Genomic DNA, 22,562 nt, shown 5'->3' with positions numbered 1-22,562 from the left:
ACTCAATCATATGACCTACTGAAGAGATGAGTCTTCAGTAAAGACTTAAAGGTTGAGACCGAGTTTGCGTCTCTCACATGGGTAGGCAGACCATTCCATAAAAATGGAGCTCTATAGGAGAAAGCCCTGCCTCTAGCTGTTTGCTTAGAAATTCTAGGGACAATTAGGAGGCCTGCGTCTTGTGATCGTAGCGTACGTGTAGGTACAGTGCCTTGCGAAAGTATTCGGCCCCCTTGAACTTTGCGACCTTTTGCCACATTTCAGGCTTCAAACATAAAGATATAAAACTGTATTTTTTTGTGAAGAATCAACAACAAGTGGGACACAATCATGAAGTGGAACGACATTTATTGGATATTTCAAACTTTTTTAACAAATCAAAAACTGAAAAATTGGGCGTGCAAAATTATTCAGCCCCCTTAAGTTAATACTTTGTAGCGCCACCTTTTGCTGCGATTACAGCTGTAAGTCGCTTGGGGTATGTCTCTATCAGTTTTGCACATCGAGAGACTGACATTTCTTCCCATTCCTCCTTGCAAAACAGCTCGAGCTCAGTGAGGTTGGATGGAGAGCATTTGTGGAGAGCCTGAAATGTGGCAAAAGGTCGCAAAGTTCAAGGGGGCCGAATACTTTCGCAAGGCACTGTATGTATGGCAAGACCAAATCAGAGAGATAGGTAAGAGCAAGCCCATGTAATGCTTTGTAGGTTAGCAGTAAAACCTTGAAATCAGCCCTCGCCTTGACAGGAAGCCAGTGTAGGGAGGCTAGCACTGGAGTAATATGATTTTTTTTTCAAAGTGGTTCTAGTCAGGATTCTAGCAGCCGAATTTAGATTGGAAAGCAGCTGCGGTCATCCCCCTCTTCAAACGGGGGGACACTCTTGACCCAAACTGCTACAGACCTATTTCTATCCTACCCTGACTTTCGAAGGTCTTCGAAAGCCAAGTCAACAAACAGATTACCGACCATTTTGACTCTCAACATACCCTTTCTGCTATGCAATCTGGTTTAAGAGCTGGTCATGGGTGCACCTCAGCCACGCTCAAGGTCCTAAACGATATCTTAACCGCCATCGATAAGAAACATTACTGTGCAGCCGTATTCATTGATCTGGCCAAGGCTTTCGACTCTGTCAATCACCACATCCTCATCGGCAGACTCGATAGCCTTGGTTTCTCAAATGATTGCCTCGCCTGGTTCACCAACTACTTCTCTGATAGAGTTCAGTGTGTCAAATCGGAGGGTCTGTTGTCCGGACCTCTGGCAGTCTCTATGGGGGTGCCACAGGGTTCAATTCTTGGACCGACTCTCTTCTCTGTATACATCAATGATGTCGCTCTTGCTGCTGGTAAGTCTCTGATCCACCTCTACACAGACGACACCATTTTATATACTTCTGGCCCTTCTTTGGACACTGTGTTAACAACCCTCCAGGCAAGCTTGCCTGTCATGCCCTGACCTGAGTATTCTTTGTTTTCTTTATATATTTTGGTTAGGTCAGGGTGTGACGAGGGTGGTATGCATGTTTTTGTCTCATCTAGGGTTTTTGTATGTCTAGGTGTGTGTCTAGGCATATTGTAGGTCTTGTAGGTCTATGGTGACCTGGATTGTAGGTCTATGTTGGCCTGGACTGGTTCCCAATCAGATGCAACTGTTTATCGTTGTCCCTGATTGGGGAACGTATTTAGGTTGCCATTTTCCAGTTTGAGTTTGTGGGTTATTGGGTTATGTTGCATGTTAGCACTCAGTTTCGATAGCGGTCACGTTCGTTTTGTTATTTTGTTTGTTTGTTTAGTGTACTTTCGTCATTCAATAAAAGTATGTATTCACACCACGCTGCGCTTTGGTGTCCTCACTATGACAATCGTGACAATGCCATACAACTCTCCTTCCGTGGCCTCCAATTTCTCTTAAATACAAGTAAAACTAAATGCATGCTCTTCAACCGATCGCTGCCTGCACCTGCCCGCCTGTCCAACATCACTACTCTGGACGGCTCTGACTTAGAATACGTGGACAACTACAAATACCTAGGTGTCTGGTTAGACTGTAAACTCTCCTTCCAGACCCACATCAAACATCTCCAATCCAAAGTTAAATCTAGAATTGGCTTTCTATTTCGCATCAAAGCATCACTCATGCTGCCAAACATAACCTTGTAAAACTGACCATCCTACCAATCCTCGACTTTGGCGATGTCATTTACAAAATAGCCTCCAATACCCTACTCAACAAATTGGATGCAGTCTATCACAGTGCCATCCGTTTTGTCACCAAAGTCCCATATACTACCCACCATTGCGACCTGTACGCTCTCGTTGGCTGGACCTCGCTTCATACTCGTCGCCAAATCCACTGGCTCCATGTCATCTACAAGACCCTGCTAGGTAAAGTCCCCCCTTATCTCAGCTCGCTGGTCACCATAGCATCACCCACCTGTAGCACTTACTCCAGCAGGTATATCTCTCTGGTCACCCCCAAAACCAATTCTTTCTTTGGCCGCCTCTCCTTCCAGTTCTCTGCTGCCAATGACTGGAACGAACTACAAAAATCTCTGAAACTGGAAACACTTATCTCCCTCACTAGCTTTAAGCACCATCTGTCAGAGCAGCTCACAGATTACTGCACCTGTACATAGCCCATCTATAATTTAGCCCAAACAACTACCTCTTTCCCTACTGTATTTATTTTATTTATTTATTTATTTTGCTCCTTTGCACCCCATTATTTTTATTTCTACTTTGCACATTCTTCCACTGCAAATGTACCATTCCAAGTTTTACTTTACTTACCAAAACCAAGTTTTACTTGCTATATTGTATTTACTTTGCCACCATGCCCTTTTTTTGCCTTTACCTCCCTTATTTCACCTCATTTGCTCACATCGTATATAGACTTGTTTCTACTGTATTATTGACTGTATGTTTGTTTTACTCCATGTGTGTTGTATGTGTCGAACTGCTTTGCTTTATCTTGGCCAGGTCGCAATTGTAAATGAGAACTTGTTCTCAACTTGCCTACCTGGTTAAATAAAGGTGAAATAAATAAAATAAATAAATACAATTTAGCACTAACTGAAGTTAATTTAGTGCTTTATCCAGGCAGCCGGAAAGTAGAGCATTGCAGTAGTCTAACCTAGAAGTAACAAAAGCATGGATACATTTTTCTGCATCATTTTTGGACAGAAAGTTTCTGATTTTTGCAATGTTACGTAGATGGAAAAAAGCTGTCCTTGAAACAGTCTTGATATGTTCGTCAAAAGAGAGATCAGGGTCCAAAGTAACGCAGAGGTCCTTCACAGTTTTATTTGAGACGACTGTACAACCATTAAGATTAATTGTCAGATTCAACAGAAGATCTCTAGATCAGCGGGGTGGAGATGTTGGAGATGTTGTTTCCTACAGTCACCACCTGGGGGCGGCCCATCATAAAGTCCAGGATCCAGTTGCACAGGGTGGGGTCGAGACACAGGGTCTCGAGCTTAATGACGAGTTTGGAGGGTACTATGGTGCTAAATGCTGAGCTGTAATCGATGAACAGCATTCTTACATAGGTATTCCTCTTGTCCAGATGGGCTAGGGCAGTGTGCAGTCTGATTGCAATTGCGTCGTCTGTGGACCTATTGGGGCGGTAAGCAAATTGGAGTGGTTCTAGGGTGCCAGGTAGGGTGGAGGTGATATGATCCTTGACTAGTCTCTCAAAGCACTTCATGATGGAAGTGAGTGCTACGGGGCGGTAGTCGTTTAGCTCAGTTACCTTAGCTTTCTTGGGAACAGGAACAATGGTGGCCCTCTTGAAGCATGTGGGAACAGCAGACTGTGATAGGGATTGATTGAATATGTCCTAAACACACCAGCCAGCTGGTCTAGGGATGCCGTCTGGGCAGCCTTGCAAGGGTTAACATGTTTAAATGTTTTACTCACGTTGGCTGCGGTTAAAGAGAGCCTGCAGGTTTTGGTAGCGGGCCGTGGCAGTGGCACTGTGTTGTCCTCAAATCGAGCAAAGAAGTTGTTTAGTTTGTCTGGGAGTAAGACGTTGATTTCCGCGACGGGCTGGTTTTCTTTTTGTAATCTGTGATTGACTGTAGACCCTGCCACATACATCTCATGTCTGAGCCATTGAATTGCGACTCTACGTTTTATCTATACTGATGCTTAGCTTGTTTGATTGCCTTGTGGAGGGAATATCTACACTGTATGTATTCGGTCATGTTTCTGGTCGCCTTGCCCTGATTAAAAGCAGTGGTTCGCGCTTTCAGTTTTAAGCGAATGCTGCCATCAATCGATGGTTTCTGGTTGGGGAAGGATTTAATATTTGGCGTGGGTACAACATCCCCAATGCACTTGCTAAAAAACTCGCTCACCGAATCAGCATATACATCAATGTTGTTGTTCGACGCTATCCGGAACATATCCCAGTCCATGTGATCGAAGCAATCTTGAAGCGTGGAATCAGATTGGTTGTGGACCAGCGTTGAACAGACCTGAGCACGGGCGTTTCCTGTTTTAGTTTCTTTCTATAGGCTGAGAGCAACAACATTGAGTCGTGGTCAGATTGGCCGAAAGGAGGGCGAGGGAGGGCTTTGTATGCGTCACGGAAATTAGAGTAACAATGATCCAGGATTTTGCCGGCCCGGGTCGCACATTCGAAATGCTGGTACAATTTAGGGGGCCTTGTTTTCAGATTAGCCTTGTTAAAATCCCCAGCTACAATAAATGCAGCCTCAGGATATGTGGTTTCCAGTTTACATAGAGTCCAATTAAGTTATTTCAGGGCCATTGAGGTGTCTGCTTGGGGGGTATATACACGACTGTGATTATTGTCGAAGAGAATTCTCTTGGTAGATAATGCGGTCGGCATTTGATTGTGAGGAATTCCAGGTCAGGTGAACAAAGGGACTTGAGTTCTTGTATGTTGTTATGATCACACCACGTCTCATTAATCATAAGGCATACACCCCCTTCTTCTTCTTACCAGAGAGATGTTTGTTTCTGTCGGTGCGATGCGTGAAGAAACCAGGCGGCTGTACCGACTCTGATAACGTATCCCGAGTGAGCCATGTTTCGTGAAACAAAGAATGTTACAGTCTCTGATGTCTCTCTGGTAGGCAACCCGTGCTCGGATTTCGTCTACCTTGTTGTCAAGAGACTGGACATTGGCAAGTAGTACACTCGGGAGCGGTGGGCGATGTGCCCGTCTACGGAGCCTGGCTCCGTCTGCCCCTTCTGCGGCGCCTTTGTTTTGGGTCACCTGCTGGGATCCAATCCATTGTCCTGGGTGGTGGACCAAACAGAGGATATGCTTCGGAAAAGTAGTATTTCTGGTCATAATGTTGGTAAGTTGACGTTGCTCTTATATCCAATAGTATCTCATAGTTGTATGTAATAAGACTTAAGATTTCCTGGGGTAACAGTGTAAGAAATAATACATTAAAAAAACAAAATACTGCATAGTTTCCTAAGAACATGGCCGCCTCGCTTCATCTCTGTGGGCGCTGGTGAAGCTTGAATAAAGATTACCTGACTAGTGACACACAGAGCGATGGTTTATCATGCAGAAAATTGTGAGGCGTGTGCCACACTTTAACTATCAATAATAGTATACCGTTGGAATGACTGAGGCATTCAGCATAATTTCTTTCACGGTATTGTGGTGGTTTTATGACCGGCTGGTTTTGAACAAATGCCAAGATAGAAGAAGTGTGGAGACACCGGAGGGGATTGTGAAAGGCCATTTTCACAGCTATGTCATACTTCGAATGCTTTGGACAGGAAATGCAAGTGATGGAAATTACTTTTCACAGGCTTGAAAAATTGAATTTTGACTGAGGATTAAAAGGCAGCTCAAAGGTTGTCTTGAAAATGTGAATTTATTGAGTTATTCTGTCATGGGCACCACTTTCTGTTATTGCCATTTAATACCACAAATACCTATGTACTTCTCTGTGTTGCAGGCACGTTAAGCTTCGGTCCAGTTAGTGTTAGAAATACCAGGGGAGCGCTTGTAGATTCCAATAGGTAATGTACATTTCAGGACTTATACCACACATTCTTCTTTATGTTTGTATGCAAAGGATCAAGTTGCACAATTGACAAAAAAATAGCACAAAGGATGAACACTTTAGGATTCTGATTATAATGCAATCAATACTCAATTACCTGTGAAGTACTGCAGGACCTATGGTGCCCTCACTGGTCCAGTGCTTCTCTAAGGTCGTCATCCAACTCTATGATTTATGGGCCCTGCTCTTGAACCTTGCTTGGAAAACAAATTAACTGCAGTGATGTCACATCTTCCTGTCAGTGATCAACATTAAAATGTCCTTTTTAGAGGGAGAAAATATACATCACTTTTATGGAGTACTAACAATGAAATAACTTTTATCCGGTTCTTTTTAGCTTTCTATCTAAATTGTTGCAAGTGTAATAAAATGTTGGACATAGATGCATTTTAAGGTGAGCATTTGTAATGGAAAATATTTTAGGCTGAAAGTCTGCATCACCTTTAATATGTACCCAGTGGTGTAAAGTACTTAAGTAAAAAATACTTTAAAGTACTACTTAAGTAGTTTGAGGTATCTGTAGTTTACTATTTATATTTTTTTAAACTTTTACTCCACTACATTCCTAAAGAAAATCATGTATTTTCTACTCCATACATTTTCCCTGACACCCAAAAGTTACATTTTGAATGCTTAGCAGGACAGGAACATGGTCTAATTCACGCGCTTAAAGAGAAAATACCTGGTCATCCCTACTGCCTCTGATCTGGCGGACTCACTAAACACAAATACTTTGTTTGTAAATTATGTCTGAGTGTTGGAGTGTGCCCCTGGCTAACTGTAAATTTAAAAAGCAAGAAAATCATGCCGTCTGGTTTGCATAATATGAGGAATTTGAAATGGTTATACTTTTATTTTTGATACCTAAATACATTTTAGAAATTAAATTTACTTTTGATACTTATGTATATTTAAAACCAACATTCTACATTCTACTTTTACTCAAGTAGGATTTTACTGGGTGACTTTCACTTTAGTCATTTTATATTAAGGAATCTTTACTTTTACTCAATCATTTTAAACTATTCGATACTTTTTCCACCATTGTATGTATCACACATTTTATATAACGTGCAGTACCAGAAAGAACTTGCAATCGAAAACAGCACACGCAATCTATTATAAATATCTACTATTATTTTTTCCCATGGTGGGAAAAAAGAGAAGTGCATTATCATGAGGATGCAAACGTCTCTGCTTGGACTGAGTTAACATATCCTTTTCCTGCATATAAGAAAAGGAGAACCGCAACAGTATAGGTGCAACCTGACAGTCTTTAGAAAGGAATAGTTGAAATAGGAGTTTAATTAGAGTGCTTTTTATTGTATGATCAACGTTACTGTTTCCTTCATTCTGATCTAAATTGATGCCTACAGTTGTATTTTAGCACCATCTCCTGAGCATAATGTGTATTGCACGTTGTTGTCCCACACAATAACCTCTGATAATGAATGTGCAATCTAGAACTGCAATTCCCAGTAAAAATGAAAGTGTTGCACTTACTCAGTGACGTCTACCAACACTTTGAGAGACACAAACCGAAGAAGCACAAGTAAGCGCACCTGTTGGTTTAAATGTTTAAAAATCAGATTGTGTTTGTACCTTCTCGTTGCCACAGAGGACACATACGGCAAATAGGTTACTTTAACCAATTGTGTTTTTTCAAAGTCTTTATAAACAGATACAAGCAACCAAAACATTAACAGGCACTTAGTATGCATGACTGACAACATTTTGAAGTGTAAAATGAAAAATATAATAAAATGGAAGTAAAGGATACCATAAATGTTCATGCATATAGATGTATTTTTTAACTACTCTGCTACATGCTATGGGCACTGAAAATAAGTTGTACAGTAATTGTATTATTACAAGGCAATATTGTTTTTTTTTAAATCACTGGATAGCTCCTGTAAGCTTTGGCATGGTGGATGTTGAGAATTGTCATTGACTAAATTTGGACAATTTTGTCTATCTATACACATTTCGACACAGCATTAAATTTAGAGGTATACATCAATATCGTTTCCCGTACATACTATAGCTAGCGTGATTTTGTCACTATTAACATTTTTTCTGAAACAGTAAGATCATTATATAAGCCTCAATATCAACATTTCTTCTGTTTAGTATGCATCTTAAATTCAAAACAAACATCTAAAAACAATTCCATCACGTTATGAAATGTATGATGTATTATAACACTACCATAGATTTTGCAACAATGAGACTATCTTAAATAACAACCCTGAGAGCAATGCATAAAGACAGCCAATACATCAGGTGAGTGGTCTTATATTACACATACACAATCCTATTGGAAAAGTTTTTTTTTAAATTACATTTACTCATGTTATAATTAGTGTATTGTGCAAGATAAGTTAAAGCTAAGATATTGAAGGTGCAAAGTATCTTTCCTGTTAAAAAACCAAGAAATGTAAGTCATTTGACTGTGCCCGTGTTGAAATGATGGGTCCTAATACTCTTGTTGTAGGTCTACAGAGAAGTTCTGTATTCTTTCCACCATGAAGAAGCAGAGTGTTCCAGTGAAGCCCAGGATGACCATAATGAGCAGTTGCCATGTCAACAGCAAGTAGCCACTGTAGAAGAAGGCAACTGCTGCAAAAATGGACTGGCAAAGGAAAGAAGAAAACAAAAACTTGTTGAAAGTAATACAAAGAGTTGACTTTGTGTTACTACTCTGTCACAGTAATGCATGCATTGTGTCTTAGATTGTGAGTTCTTACAGAATACTAATGTAATAAACAAATTGGTACCTACAGCTATAAAATAACAATAATGCATGTTTTGAGTGGCTAAATAGACCGACACAAGAAGGCCTTCAATCGTCCTTCACTCTAGTTATTCTTACAGTATAACCACACAAGGGATACACTACCGGTCTAAAGTTTTAGAACACCTACTCATTCAAAAGGGGTTTTCTTTATTTTTACTATTTTCTACATTGTAGAATAATAGTGAAGACATCAAAACTATGAAATAACACATATGGAATGTGTGTAACCAAAAAAGTGTTAAACAAATCAAAATATATTTTATATTTGACATTCTTCATTCTTCAAATAGCCACCCTTTCCATGGTGACAGCTTGGCACACTCTTGGCATTCTCTCAACCAGCTGGAATGCTTTTCCAACAGTCTTGAAGGAGTTCTCACATATGCTGAGCACTTGTTGGCTGCTTTTCCTTCACTCTGCGGGTTGACTCATCCCAAACCATCTCAATTGGGTTGAGGTCGGGGGATTGTGCAGGCCAGGTCATCTGATGTAGCACTTTATCACTCTCCTTCTTGGTAGAATAGCACTTACACAGCCTGGAGGTGTGTTGCGTCATTGTCCTGTTGAAAACCCAATGATAGTTGGATTAAGCGCAAACCAGATGGAATGGTGTACCGCTGCAGAATGCTGTGGTAGCCATGCTGGTTAAATAATAAATCACAGACAGTGTAACCAGCAAAGCACCCCCACACCATAACACCTCCACCTCCATGCTTTATGATAGGAAACACTCATGCGGAGATCATCTGTTCACCCACACCGCGTCTCACAAAGACACGGCTGTTGGAACCAAAAATCTCCAATTTGGACCAGACCAAAGGACAAATTCTCATTGGTCTAATGTCCATTGCTCATGTTTCTTGGCCCAAGCAAGTCTCTTCTTATTCTTGGTGTCCTTTAGTGTCCTTTATTCGCAGCAATTCGACCATGAAGGCCTGATTCACAGTCTCCTCCGAACTGTTGATGTTGAGGTGTCTGTTACTTGAACTCATTTATTTGGGCTGCAATTTCTGGGGCTGGTAACTCTAATGAACTTATCCTCTGCAGCAGAGGTAACTCTGGCTCTTAAGTTCCTGTGGCGGTCCTCATGAGAGCCAGTTTCATCATAGTGCTTGATGGTTGTTGCGACTGCAGTTGAAGCAACTTTCAAAGTTCTTGAAATGTTCCATATTGACTGACCTTCATGTCTTAAAGTAATGATGGACAGTAGTTTCTCTTTTGAGCTGTTCTTGCCATAATATGGACATGGTCTTTTACCTAATAGAGCTGTCTTCTGTATACCCCCCTACCTTGTCACAACACAACTGATTGGCTCAAACACATTAAGAAGGAAAGAAATTCCACAAATTAACATTTAAGAAGGCAAACCTGTTATTTGAAATGCATTCCAGGTGACTACCTCATGAAGCTAGTTGAGAGAATGCCAAGTGTGTGCAAAGCTGTCATCAATGCAAAGGGTGGCTATTTGAATATATATGTTGATTTGTTTAACACTTTTTTGGTTACTAAACTCAGCAAAAAAGAAACGTCCTCTCACTGTCTACTGTGTTAATTTTCAGCAACTTAACATGTGTAAGAACATAACAAAATTCAACAACTGAGACATAAACTTAACAAGTTCCACAGACATGTGACTAACAGAAATGGAATAATGTGTCCCTGAACAAAGGTGGGGTCAAAATCAAAAGTAACAGTCAGTATCTGGTGTGGCAACCAGCTGCATTAGGCACTGCAATGAATCTCTTCCTCATGGACTGCACCAGATTTGCCATTTCTTGCTGTGAGATGTTACCCCACTCTTCCACCAAGGGACCTGTAAGTTCCTGGACATTTCTGGGGAGAATGGCCCTAGCCTTCAACCGCCGATCTAACAGGTCCCAGACATGCTCAATAGGATTGAGATCCGGGCTCTTCACTGGCCATGGCAGAAACTGACATTCCTGTCTTGCAGGAAATCACGCATAGAATGAGCAGTATGGTTGGTGGCATTGTCATGCTGGAGGGTCATGTCAGGAGGAGCCTGCAGGAAGGGTACCACATGAGGGAGGAGGATGTCTTCCCTGTAACACACAGTGTTGAGATTGCCTGCAATGACAACAGGTTCAGTCCGATGATGCTGTGACACACCGCCCCAGACCATGACGGACCCTCCATCTCCAAATTGATCTCGCTCCAGAGTACAGGCCTCGGTGTAACACTTATTCCTTCGGTCCAGCGATGGTGGGTTTGTGCCCTTAGGCAACGTTGTTGCCGGTGATGTCTGGTGAGGACCTGCCTTACAACAGGCCTACAAGCCCTCAGTCCGGCCTCTCTCAGCCTATTGCGAACAGTCTGAGCACTGATGGAGGGATTATGCGTTCCTGGTGTAACTCGGGCAGTTGTTGTCATCCTGTGCCTGTCCCGCAGGTGCGATGTTCAGATGTACCGATCCTGTGCAGGTGTTGTTACACGTGGTCTGCCACTGCAAAGATGATCAGCTGTCCGTCCTGTCTCCCTGTAGCGCTGTCTTAGGCATCTCACAGTACGGACATTGCAATTTATTTCCCTGGCCACATCTGCAGTCCTCATGCCTCCTTGCAGCATGCCTAAAGCACGTTCACGCAGATGAGCAGGGACCATGGGCATCTTTCTTTTGGTGTTTTTCAGTCAGTAGAAAGGCCTCTTTAGTGTCCTAAGTTTTCATAACTGTGACCTTAATTACCTACCCTCTGCAAGCTGTTAGTGTCTTAACAACTGCTCCACAGGTGCATGTTCATTAATTGTTTATAGTTCATTGAACAAGCATGGGAAACAGTGTTTAAACCCTTTACAATGAAGATCTGTGAAGTATTTGCGTTTTTACGAATTATCTTTGAAAGACAGGGTCCTGAAAAAGGGATGTTTCTTTTTCGCTGAGTTTACATGATTCCATATGTATTATTTCATAGTCGAGATTCCTTCTCTATTATTCTACTAATAGAAAATAGTCTCTATTATTCTAATGTAGAAAATAGTCACACAAAAAACAAACTTTAATGAGTAGGTGTTCTAAAACTTTTGACCGGTAGTGTACATCGGCCTACGCATACCTAAACAGCCCTAAGTTATTAATCAACTATACAGAAATGAACTACACCCAGCGCACCACAGTATCAGTTGCTGGTACATATGTTTTAGTAAACGATCAGCTGTATCATGCTCTCTCGGGGGTTACCTGGATGAATTTGAAGATGGCAAAAGCAGGCGCGCTTTGCTCAGCATAAACACGCCCCAAGATGCTGTACAGTTGAGTGTTGAAACAGCTGTCACCGAGTCCAAGCAGGAAACTACAGAGCAATGCGATAGAGATACTAGGAAACAGATAGGAGACGCTCAACTGTGAGGGGGTTACAACAGGTCATTTTCAACTGACATTCTGATTAATATAAAAACAATATATAGCCCTGCTTTTATTGTTTTGTTTATATTAAAGCAATACCTTGGTGTCAGATATGGCTTGTTCAGTGTGCTAGTTTTTAAAACCACAGGGGCATCATCTGGGATGTTGAGGTAGATCAAGTAGAAGGCGACAAAATGGACGACCATCCCCAGGAAGACCACAGATGTCCGTCTGAAGCGGTTATTCTTACATACTAGTCCAAAGACTCCTCCGCCTGACAAATCACATCAGATTACTGTCAAACTAGTTCCTTGTTAGATTGTAACAGCAACATAAGAGTGATGGGTACAAGTTACACTGGGCAACACAAACCTACCAACTATCTCTCCAATCCCCAACACGATTCCAGAGATCCCAATCAAGCCTTTAGCTGCCGCTCCAAACTCTGTTGTTGCCCCGATACATGTCCCATACACACCACTGTAGAAAGATAGCTCCAGACCTACAATGACAACACACTGGTAAAAACACTATTCCTCTGAGGGAAATGTCTGGACTTTTGGATGTGCAGTACAATCTACTTACCACTGTATGCCATGCAACAGCTCAGAAGCAATATGGTTTTGGTTTTGAGCAGTTGCAGGATTGTCTCTGAAGAGAAGGAAACACACAAGGAATTGCTTTAGATGACTAACAGGATAGTAAAACAGTGAAACAACAAAAGCAAGGTAACGGAGGTGCCCTTTAACCCAAAGGAATAGATCAATGATTGATTGTATAATAACAAATGTGCCTGTGAAGCTACATTAACTTACTGAATTCTGACTTTGCATCTTGTACTGCAGAGTTGGCTCTTTGCTTATACCTGCCAAACATTAAGATGGAAAATTATCAAATTAGCAAGACAAACAATATTTATTTTCAATACTGTGATATTCAAATTCATAGCAGAATGAATAACCATCATTTAAAACAGAGACACCAAACGCAGTGCCATAGATTCCCATTGAAATAAGGGTACAGTGAGAGAGTACTGTCAGTTAATTAGGAAACTAACATCATGCGGGATGAGAGCAAAGGCTGGCCTTCCTCTTCATTGAGCATCTCCTCCTCTGGTGGAAGAGTCTTTCTCAGAGCCAGGAAGCTGAGTGTTCCCAGCACTGAGGTAACCAGCAGACCAATAAAGATAGTCTTTCTGCTCCTATCTGAGAGGGACATCAAGAACAAAGGAAACAGTGTCAAACAGAGAACACACATCATTACTAAGTAGGGCAACACTATTGGAAGGACGTATGAGTCATATCCTTAATGAAAAAGTTTTCATTAATGTTAGCTCTCTTTTCTCCATATTTTCCCATTGGATGATCTTCACATGCACATACCTGATATTTCTATCCTTCCATTCCAATCAAAATAAATGTAAAGATTGCCAAATAACATGCTGAAAAAGAAAACAATGTGTTACAATTACACCTTCTGCTCTAGGTCACCAAATAATGGAAATTACTGCCATTATTATGTAGCCTACCATTAATATATACTATTAATATACCTGCACTGTAAAAGGGCCCAAAACATCCCTGTGTTCCTATTGATGGTGGAAGCATCGGAGTTCTCCACAAGGAAGTGTCCTTGAGCTGTCCAAAGCACTGATGAAAGGGATACAAACAAAGAGTGAGAGAGGCTGATTAGGAACTGCAGATGTAATGAATAGAGATGGTTGCTATTTGATGACATTTGAATTGATCAAAATGCATTATCGGGGAACTATTCAGGGAAAATGTGTCTATTTTATTTGGCACAAACTAACATTATCAAACAATTTGGTTCATCTGCTCTAAGAATTCTCATTTAGCTCTCCCGTTTGTAAAATGTTTGCTTTGCTTGAGATCAGAGATAATGAACATAACCCCGGAATTTCCCTTTTATGTAAATCATTAACAAGCTCCATTTCAGACATCATAACCATGGTAACTTTTGTCCAAAGCTCAGCAACTGACAAGACAGACTCAATACCCTTTACCATGCATGCAGGTCATGTGCTCCTTCTTGATTTGATCTGCCGTACCCATATTGATAACTGTTTATAACACCGTGTAATTACTATGGCATTTGATCTACTTACAACTTACAAATCATTATTCCGACAGCAAAAAAATGGGTACAACTCAGTTTACAAATTTGTTAGGAATGAATGGCATGCATAAGAGAATAGCAGACTCCAGAGGCATGTAGAGAATTTTGGATTGGATTAGGCATATGCACAGAGAGGTGAAATATACACTACGTGACCAAAAGTATGTGGACACCTACTCGTCGAACATTTCATTCCAAAATCACGGGCATTAAAAGGGAGTTGGTCCTTCCTTTGCTGCTATAACAGCCTCCACTCTTATGTGAAGGCTTTCCACTAGATGTTGGGACATTGCTGCGGGGACTTGCTTCCATTCAGCCACAAGAGCGAGGTTTGGCGCAATTAGGCCTGGCTCACAGTCAGCATTCCAATTCATCCCAAAGGTGTTCATTGCGGTTGAGGTCAGGGCTCTGTGGAGGCCAGTCAAGTTCTTCCACACCGATCTCAACAAACCATTTCTGTATGGACCTCGCTTTGTGCACTGGGGAATTGTCATGCTGAAATAGGAAAGTGCTTTCCCCAAACTGTTGCCACAAAGTTGGAGGCACAGAAATGTCATTGTATGATGTAGCGTTAAGATTTCTCTTCAAGGGTCTATAGTCAGAAATATGAAAAACAGCCCCAGACCATTATTCCTCCTCCACCAAACTTTACACTATGCATTCGGGCAGGTAGTGTTCTCCCGGCATCCGCCAAACCCAGATTCGTCCGTCAGATTGTCATATGGTGACGTGTGATTAATCACTCCAGAGAACTCGTTTCCACTGCTCCAGAGTCCAATGGCAGCAAGCTTTACACCACTCCAGCCGACACTTGGCATTGCACATGGTGATCTTAGGCTTGTGTGCAGCTGCTCGGCCATGGAAACCCATTTCATGAAGCTCCCGACGAACAGTTATTGTGCTGATGTTGCTACCAGGTAGTGAGTGTTGCAAGCAAGGACAGATGATTTTTATGCACTACGTGCTTCAGCACTTGGCAGCCACGTTCTGTGAGCTTGTGTGTCCTACCACTTCACGGCTCAGCAGTTGTTTCTCCTAGACGTTTCCACTTCACAATAACAGCACTTACAGTTGACCGGGGTAGCTTTAGCAGGGCAGAAATTTGACAAACTAAGTGGAATCCTATGACGGTGCCACGTTGAAAGTCACTGAGCTCTTCAGTAAGATGATTCTATTGCCAATGTTTCGCTATGGAGACTGCATGGCTGTGTGCTCGATTTTATACACCTGTCAGCAACGGGTGTAGCTGAAATAGACAGATCTACTAATTTGAAGGGGTGTCCACATACAGTCCTTTGTAATATAGTGTATATTACTTTATACCAAACTGCCATGTAAATCATGACAGTTCAATGTAATTTGTGCCAATATGAAATGATGTGAAGGATTCTGTAGATTCTGTAGTAATGTTAACCAGATAGCAGAGGGAACAAAGGAGAGATCCCATGAAACCGGACTTACTGGCTGCTCCTATGCCGATTAGTACTGAGGTGAAGTAAAAGGACCATGTTGATGGGGTGATGAATACAGCTACGTAACCACTATGGAAAAGAATGGAACCATAACAAACAACAGCACGTGACCTTGTTATAACTAGACAACTACTTCAGACAGAAATATCAACCAACTACTGACCTGCAAATAGAAAATGAATGGGGGGGGGGGGGGGGGGGTAATTCCTTTAGAATTCATGATACTCACCTGTAAAGAATTCCACTGAAAAACATTGTAAACTGTGGTCCAATTATTGCAACAACAGTTGGAGCTAACAAATTTGAAAATGAAAAAATTCCATAGATGATTCCAAGGCTGTTGTACAAGGACAGAAAGAAAACAGTACAGAGAAAAAAGTTTAGTGTCTGGTATAAGGGTCAATGATTCTGAAAGATGCACATTATCTCCCCCACTCATTTTGCTGAGATAATGTGGTTTTCCAATATGTTGCCTATGGTAACACCATCCAACTCACCTGTGATAACCACTTCCAGTGAAGGTATCATTGTCCAGGCTTTTAACTATGGTTTGCTTTAAAATAGAGAAGAAATGGGATATTAATGTGAATCATATGAACATAGAAAATATGTTCTCAAATATTGCTGCCACCACTACCTATGTGCCCTGTTGAGATTGACGTTTACATGTATTAATTTGAGTAATTCCTTTGGCATGACAATCTATTGACTGATGAAGAAATTGGAAACACAAGATGCGCCTGACCCAGGACTCCTCCAACAATGCACCACTGACAAGGCTGCTGAGGACATCATGTGAGCTGGAAGATGCACAAGAAAATAAACTGATGCAATTTATCATGGGGTAAAAGTTCTTAAACTTGAGAGTCAAAGTCAATGGACTTGAAAAAAGCAAAGCATGACTGCAAAATGACAACAATTCAAATAAATTTGTATTGGTCGCATTCACATATTTAGCAGATGTTATTGCGGGTGTTGCGAAATGCTTGCGTTAATAACTCCAGCAGTGCAGTAATACCTAACATTTCACACAGATCTAAAAGTAACAGAATGGAATTAAGAAATATATAAATATTGATGTACCTTGAATGATAAACAATTATAACATGTCTAATGTACCCACTTTTAAGATATCAAACAGCTACCAAATTTAGATAGCAGTTATCAATGGGTAACTGTCCATTGTCTCAAGTGAAATTGACTATTTAGCAAACAAAACAACTGATCAGTTAATACATTACAAGCATGTCAAATGACAACATATATTATATTTCTGATTAATTCGAGTATGTAGCCTACATGACAGGTCATTTGAAGGGGAGAGGTCAAACAGCTGTCAATTTCAGATAAATTAGCTAGTTAGGAAGTTGCTGGTATCTGAAATATCATTGGGTAGGTGTGAATTTTCTCCAGTGATATTGACTCTAGCAAACAAAACACATTACCAGTCAATATAGTTTGCCTAGGCAACGACTTCGGTTTAGGTCACACAAGTGAAAGTGTGTTCTTTGACTTACTTCAATGTTTCCACAGGTGGTGAAAGCAGTGAAAATGAACAGAAATCCTAGTCCCAGAATGACAACGTTGTAAATCCTGAGGTCTGCCATGATTATATTATTCTTGCACCACCTCTTGGTAGATGTCCCAGATCGCTACACAGCACTCAATGCAATGAGATAAGATTATTCCAACAGTTACACTTCTTGCGTCGACCAGACATTTCTGAGATGGCTAAACAAATACAAAAAGCATAGAATCTAACTAGACACCCACGCCGTTGCACTTTTCGGCTACTCTTCCTCAAAAATCCATATGGTAACTTTTCTTCTTCACGCTCTCTCTGTCAATAAGTTATCAGCACGAGCCAATTCAGCATAACCCTGCCATTAGCACATTTGGTAGATTGTTGTAGTTAGTAGGCTATGTATCTAATAGCTAGCTAGCGAAGTTTCTCGTGATCGCATATAATACGACCAAGCTTTATGTCGTTGTTGTGGGGGGGACAACTGCCAAATGACTTTCATTAGAAACCAAGCAAACAGTTGAGATTTATCAAACGCTTTACATACAATGGAAGCCCCGTAGGACCAATACACGTCAGCGCGTCCGTTTCCCAGCAGTCTCACTTCATATTGTACACAATCATCATGGCGACCCAGGATGGTAGGTATTGAAAAAAATATAATGCTATGCTTGCCACAAATCTATGCGGCGCAATTTATCAATTTTCAAATCATTAATTTAGGAATTTAATCGTATTTATGATGTTGGTGCAAATTGAACATGTCAATTGGATTTGAAATCCTATTTTCTTCATAATCCAAGGTTCGCCCGGTTATCCTGGTCACTGGCTAGCTGCTAGCCAACCATATTTAGCTAGATAACGTTAGCTCTTTCGATTTTGTTACATAGCCAAAATAACTAGAGCTACTGTTACATAAGTTGTAATTTGATTCTAGAAACCTAGGACAAGTGTAATAGTTGTAGCTATCGCTATGTTATTTTGTAGCTATCAGCCTTAGCTATATTAGGCATTTATAAGCTATCAAGTTATGTTAACTAGCTAGCCAACTCTATCTGACTGCAAATGTAGCTTGGGATGTGTCAGCTAACTTAGCTAGCATGACTAGGTAGTTAGCGCTATTTGCAAATAAGCTACAGTAACTCGCTAACAGCCACGTGAGATGTCAGATTTAGCTAACGTAGCTAAACGACCCACAGAATACCAAATAGGTCAACCAGCCAGTTGCTTGCTGCTGCTTTGTCATAACAAACGAGCTGCATGAAGCCATACTTGCTAGTTATTACTTGGCTGAGAAGACCTAATGTGACAAACTATTCCCAAACATTGAGTGTTGACATAGCTGATAATAGCTGATAATTCTTGTGGAGTTGAGAATTCTCAGCTAAACTATGACTTTCACAATCCTTTCATAGGAAATGAAGAAGTCGTAATGGAAACTGAAGCCACGTTGAAAGAGCCACAACCACTGTGTGAAAATGTTGGTGAAGGAAATGCTGAAGTATCGGAAACTGTGTCTCGGACAGATAATGCCGGGGAAAGCTCTTCAACTCAGGACCCCACTGTCAGCAATGGAGATGACAGTGATGAAGGAAAGGAGATGGTGGATCTAAAGATTATTTGGAACAAGAATAAGTATGATCTCAAGATTCCTTTAGATGGCACTGGAGCCAAACTGAAAGAGCGAATCCATTCACTCACTGGTAAGTAGTTGTTTAGGCTTGCGTACTAACTACTTGGATATGTATAACAGTCACAGTGTTGATTAATGTCTCTCAACCACTCTCTATTTTTCTCTCTCTCTATGTTAATAGGTCTTCCACCTGCTATGCAGAAAGTGATGTACAAGGGACTGCTACCAGAAGATAAGACGCTACGTGAAATTAAAGTTACAAATGGTGCAAAAATAATGGTGGTCGGATCTACAATAAATGATGTACTAGCTGTAAATACTCCAAAAGAGGTTATTCAGCAGGAAGTTAAAGCTGAAGAAAACAAAAAGGAACCTTTGTGTCGGCAAAAAGTAGGACTTTTCAACGTCTTTTGAGTTCCATATTTGTAAATGAACAACTTCTTTGCCCAAGGTATGGTCACAGCTTATGATGTTTTTTATTCAACTGTGAACTTATAATAATGTATTGAATTTCAGCAACACAGAAAGGTGTTGGACAAAGGCAAACCAGAGGACATAATGCCATCTGTTAAAGGAACAAAGGTGAGTATTTTCAACAAAACCCGAATGAATGATGGTTGGGAAAGTATGCTTTTAATGGTTGTTTTACACTGAGTATACCAAGCATTAGGAACACCTTCTTAATATTGTTGCAGCCCCCCATCCCTTGCCCCCAGAACAGCCTCAATTATTTGGGGCATGGACTCTACAAGGTGTCTGGCCCATGTTGACTCCAATGATTCCCACAGTTGTGTCAAGTTGGGTGGATGTCCTTTGGGTAGTGGAATGTTCTTGACACCAATGGGAAACTGAGTAAAAAACCCAGCAGCGTTGCAGTTCTTTACACAAACCGGTGTGCCTGGCACCTACTACCATACCCCATTCAAAAGCACTTAAATCTTTTGTCTTCCCTATTCACCCTCTGAATGGCACACACACAATCCATTTCTCAATTGTCTCAAGGCATAAAAATCCTTCTTTAACCTGTCTCCTCCCTTTCATCTACACTGAATGAAGTGGATTTAACAAGTGACATCATTAAGGGGATCATAGCTTTCACATGGATTCACCTGGTCAGTCTGTGTCATGGAAAAAGCAGGTATTCCTAATGTGTTGTATACTTGGTGTATATTACCCTGTTTATATATTTTTCTCACAGATATTTCCACTGGAACACTGTATCACGTTCAGGAGCTTGGAGATGGGTCGTTGTGAATTACTTTCTTGTTCTTCCACTAATGACCAGCAAGTGATCTCTCATTTGTTACACAGGAACGCTTACCAACAGTGCCTTTAGCCGGAATGTACAACAAATCTGGTGGAAAAGTTCGTCTCACCTTCAAACTGGAACAAGATCAACTGTGGATTGGAACTAAGGGTGAGATGACACCCTGGTTTAGTTGGATTGTGTATAAGGAAAAAGTGTTATGGCACTCACCCTTATCTGTGTACATTCTCCTACAGAGAGGACAGAGAAAATCCCAATGGGATCCATCAAACATGTGGTGACTGAACCCATTGAAGGCCATGAGGATTATCACATGATGGTAACACGTTTCCTTACTACAAACTGCACAAGCCAGATTGACAGTTGATGTAATGTATGTTTTTTTCCATAAACACATACATTACTTTGTATTTTGTCAAAAGTAGCTATCTTACTGTCATTTATGGTGCAATTCATTTTCTCTCATTCACTTTCCTAGGCGTTTCAGTTGGGTCCAACAGAAGCCTCTCAGTATTGGGTCTACTGGGTGCCAATTCAGTTTGTTGATGCAATCAAAGACACAGTCCTTGGAAAGTGGCAGTATTTCTAATGTGCCTCTATTACTGACAGTGGAAAAACTGTGATCTAGAACAGGAACATATGAAAATGGGGATCTGGAGACAACAAGGAGTCCTAAGGAACTTAACATTGAAGCATATTAGAGAAGCAAACTGAAGGATGCCAATGGACTAATCATATTATTTGGGGTTTCAAGTGCACTATGAGGCATCATCATATTCCTCAGCCCAGTTCATCATAAAAAATTGAGCAAACCCAAGGGAAAACAATAAAACTAAATGTACAGAGATTGCTGATGCATTTTTCAGTTATTCTTAAAGTAATAAAATGTATTTAAGGAAAAAAAGAAAAAAGCTGGACTAGTATGTGGTAGCCTATGTTTATTTATTCTATGGATCAACACAAGCAAACTTGCCAAAGTTGAATACAGTTTCTAAAGGTCTCAAGATATTGGTTTACTTGTAGTCATGATAAATGTTCATGTTAACAGAAATTATTTAAACATCTAATGGAATTTAAGAAGATTCCCTCAGCAGAAGTAGATCACTATATAACTTAAAGTGGTAAGAAACTTACTCATGTAAGTTTTGCTATTTACAATCATCATTTATAGTTGAAGGGGGATTTCTGTTGATTATTTAAAAAGAAGAGTGGGTGCTGTGGTATGGTGTGGAATAGTCTCACAGATGATTCAGAATATGTTTCTATTCTGCATCAGGCCAGACATTGAGCATTACTGCAATCCAGTGTCATGCTATCATGAGACCTCTGTCACATGCAAAGGGAATTAGTATAATCACATGGTTTAGATCAACAACTGCAACTGATGGGGGCCACAAAAAATCTGAACTCATCATGAGGGGCCGCAGTTCCTCGTGATTCCCCTCCCCCATCACCACATTAGCAGCCTCCCTCTTGACAGCATATATTATGTAATTCTGCTTTAGTTTATTTAGTACGATTCTACACATTTTTCCATGGGGTATAGAGAAAATGTTGCTGTTTTAAAGCAAGTTTGCTGCAATTCTACACATTCTGTCATATTTCAGAGACAAGATCTTGTAATTATATAACACATTTTAATATAATTCTACAAATTTTGCAATGGGGCAAAGAGGAAAACTTGCTGTTTTACAGCTAATTTCCTGTAATTCTACACATTTTGCCATAGGGTGGACAGAGAGAAATGTTTTTAAAATTATAACTGAGTGAGACTGACTAACAAAATCAATGGGGGCCTCCCGGACGGTAAATCGACCATGATTACTAAATTCAGATAATGTAGCTGGCCATTAGACTAATTTACCAATCTAAAAAAATGTTAGCTGAAATGGGCTATGTGAGGGACTATCAGTGACTGACATAGCAAGAGAAAAACTGCTTAATGCTCAACCAAATTTTGAAATTGCACCTTAAGTGTATTCTACCATTCTAGCTTGCAACAGCAACTTGAGACACCTACTGAGTTAAAAATAAATCAATTTGATCCGAGGGCCCATCCCTGGTTTAGATGCACTATGCTGTTCCTACAGGAGAAGGGCACAATGTCACACTTTTACATTTCTTGTTGATAGCAATATCATCTGCCGTGGGTATAATTTTTCAGAAATGCAAAGGCCTTAATGAATTTATATACAGATAAGAACCAGTAACTGCAACATTCAAATACATCATTTTATTTAAAGTATTTCATAAATATACAAACACTGAAAAGCATATGAAGTCCAAGTTTTGCCAATGTCCATTCAAATTTCCAAA

General features: G+C 40.6%; 2 protein-coding genes across 2 annotated transcripts; one reads left to right on the top strand and one right to left on the bottom strand.

The window, feature by feature from the left end:
* Positions 1–7,626: 7,626 nt before the first annotated feature.
* Positions 7,627–17,896, bottom strand: LOC139421219 (UNC93-like protein MFSD11). Its single transcript, XM_071171900.1, has 13 exons — positions 17,342–17,896; positions 16,322–16,377; positions 16,054–16,161; positions 15,814–15,893; positions 13,769–13,865; positions 13,599–13,657; positions 13,274–13,421; positions 13,032–13,081; positions 12,802–12,867; positions 12,593–12,718; positions 12,316–12,490; positions 12,052–12,187; positions 7,627–8,693 (listed from the first exon to the last, which is right to left on the bottom strand). The coding sequence occupies exons 1-13, from the start codon at positions 17,429–17,431 to the stop codon at positions 8,538–8,540; spliced, it is 1,347 nt and encodes a 448-aa protein (XP_071028001.1). The 5' UTR covers positions 17,432–17,896; the 3' UTR covers positions 7,627–8,537.
* A 38-nt stretch (positions 17,897–17,934) lies between these two features.
* On the top strand, positions 17,935–21,093 carry LOC139421220 (ubiquitin domain-containing protein UBFD1-like). Its single transcript, XM_071171901.1, has 7 exons — positions 17,935–17,987; positions 18,762–19,049; positions 19,161–19,369; positions 19,496–19,561; positions 20,291–20,396; positions 20,483–20,565; positions 20,725–21,093. Exons 1-7 carry the CDS (start codon positions 17,972–17,974, stop codon positions 20,833–20,835), a joined length of 879 nt encoding a protein of 292 aa, XP_071028002.1. The 5' UTR covers positions 17,935–17,971; the 3' UTR covers positions 20,836–21,093.
* The last annotated feature ends 1,469 nt before the right edge of the window (positions 21,094–22,562 follow it).

The sequence above is a fragment of the Oncorhynchus clarkii genome, chromosome 12, assembly GCF_045791955.1.
Source record: "Oncorhynchus clarkii lewisi isolate Uvic-CL-2024 chromosome 12, UVic_Ocla_1.0, whole genome shotgun sequence".
NCBI lineage: Eukaryota > Metazoa > Chordata > Actinopteri > Salmoniformes > Salmonidae > Oncorhynchus > Oncorhynchus clarkii.
The sequence above is the reverse complement of the archived record's forward strand: the minus strand, read 5'-3'. Positions and strand labels throughout refer to the sequence as shown.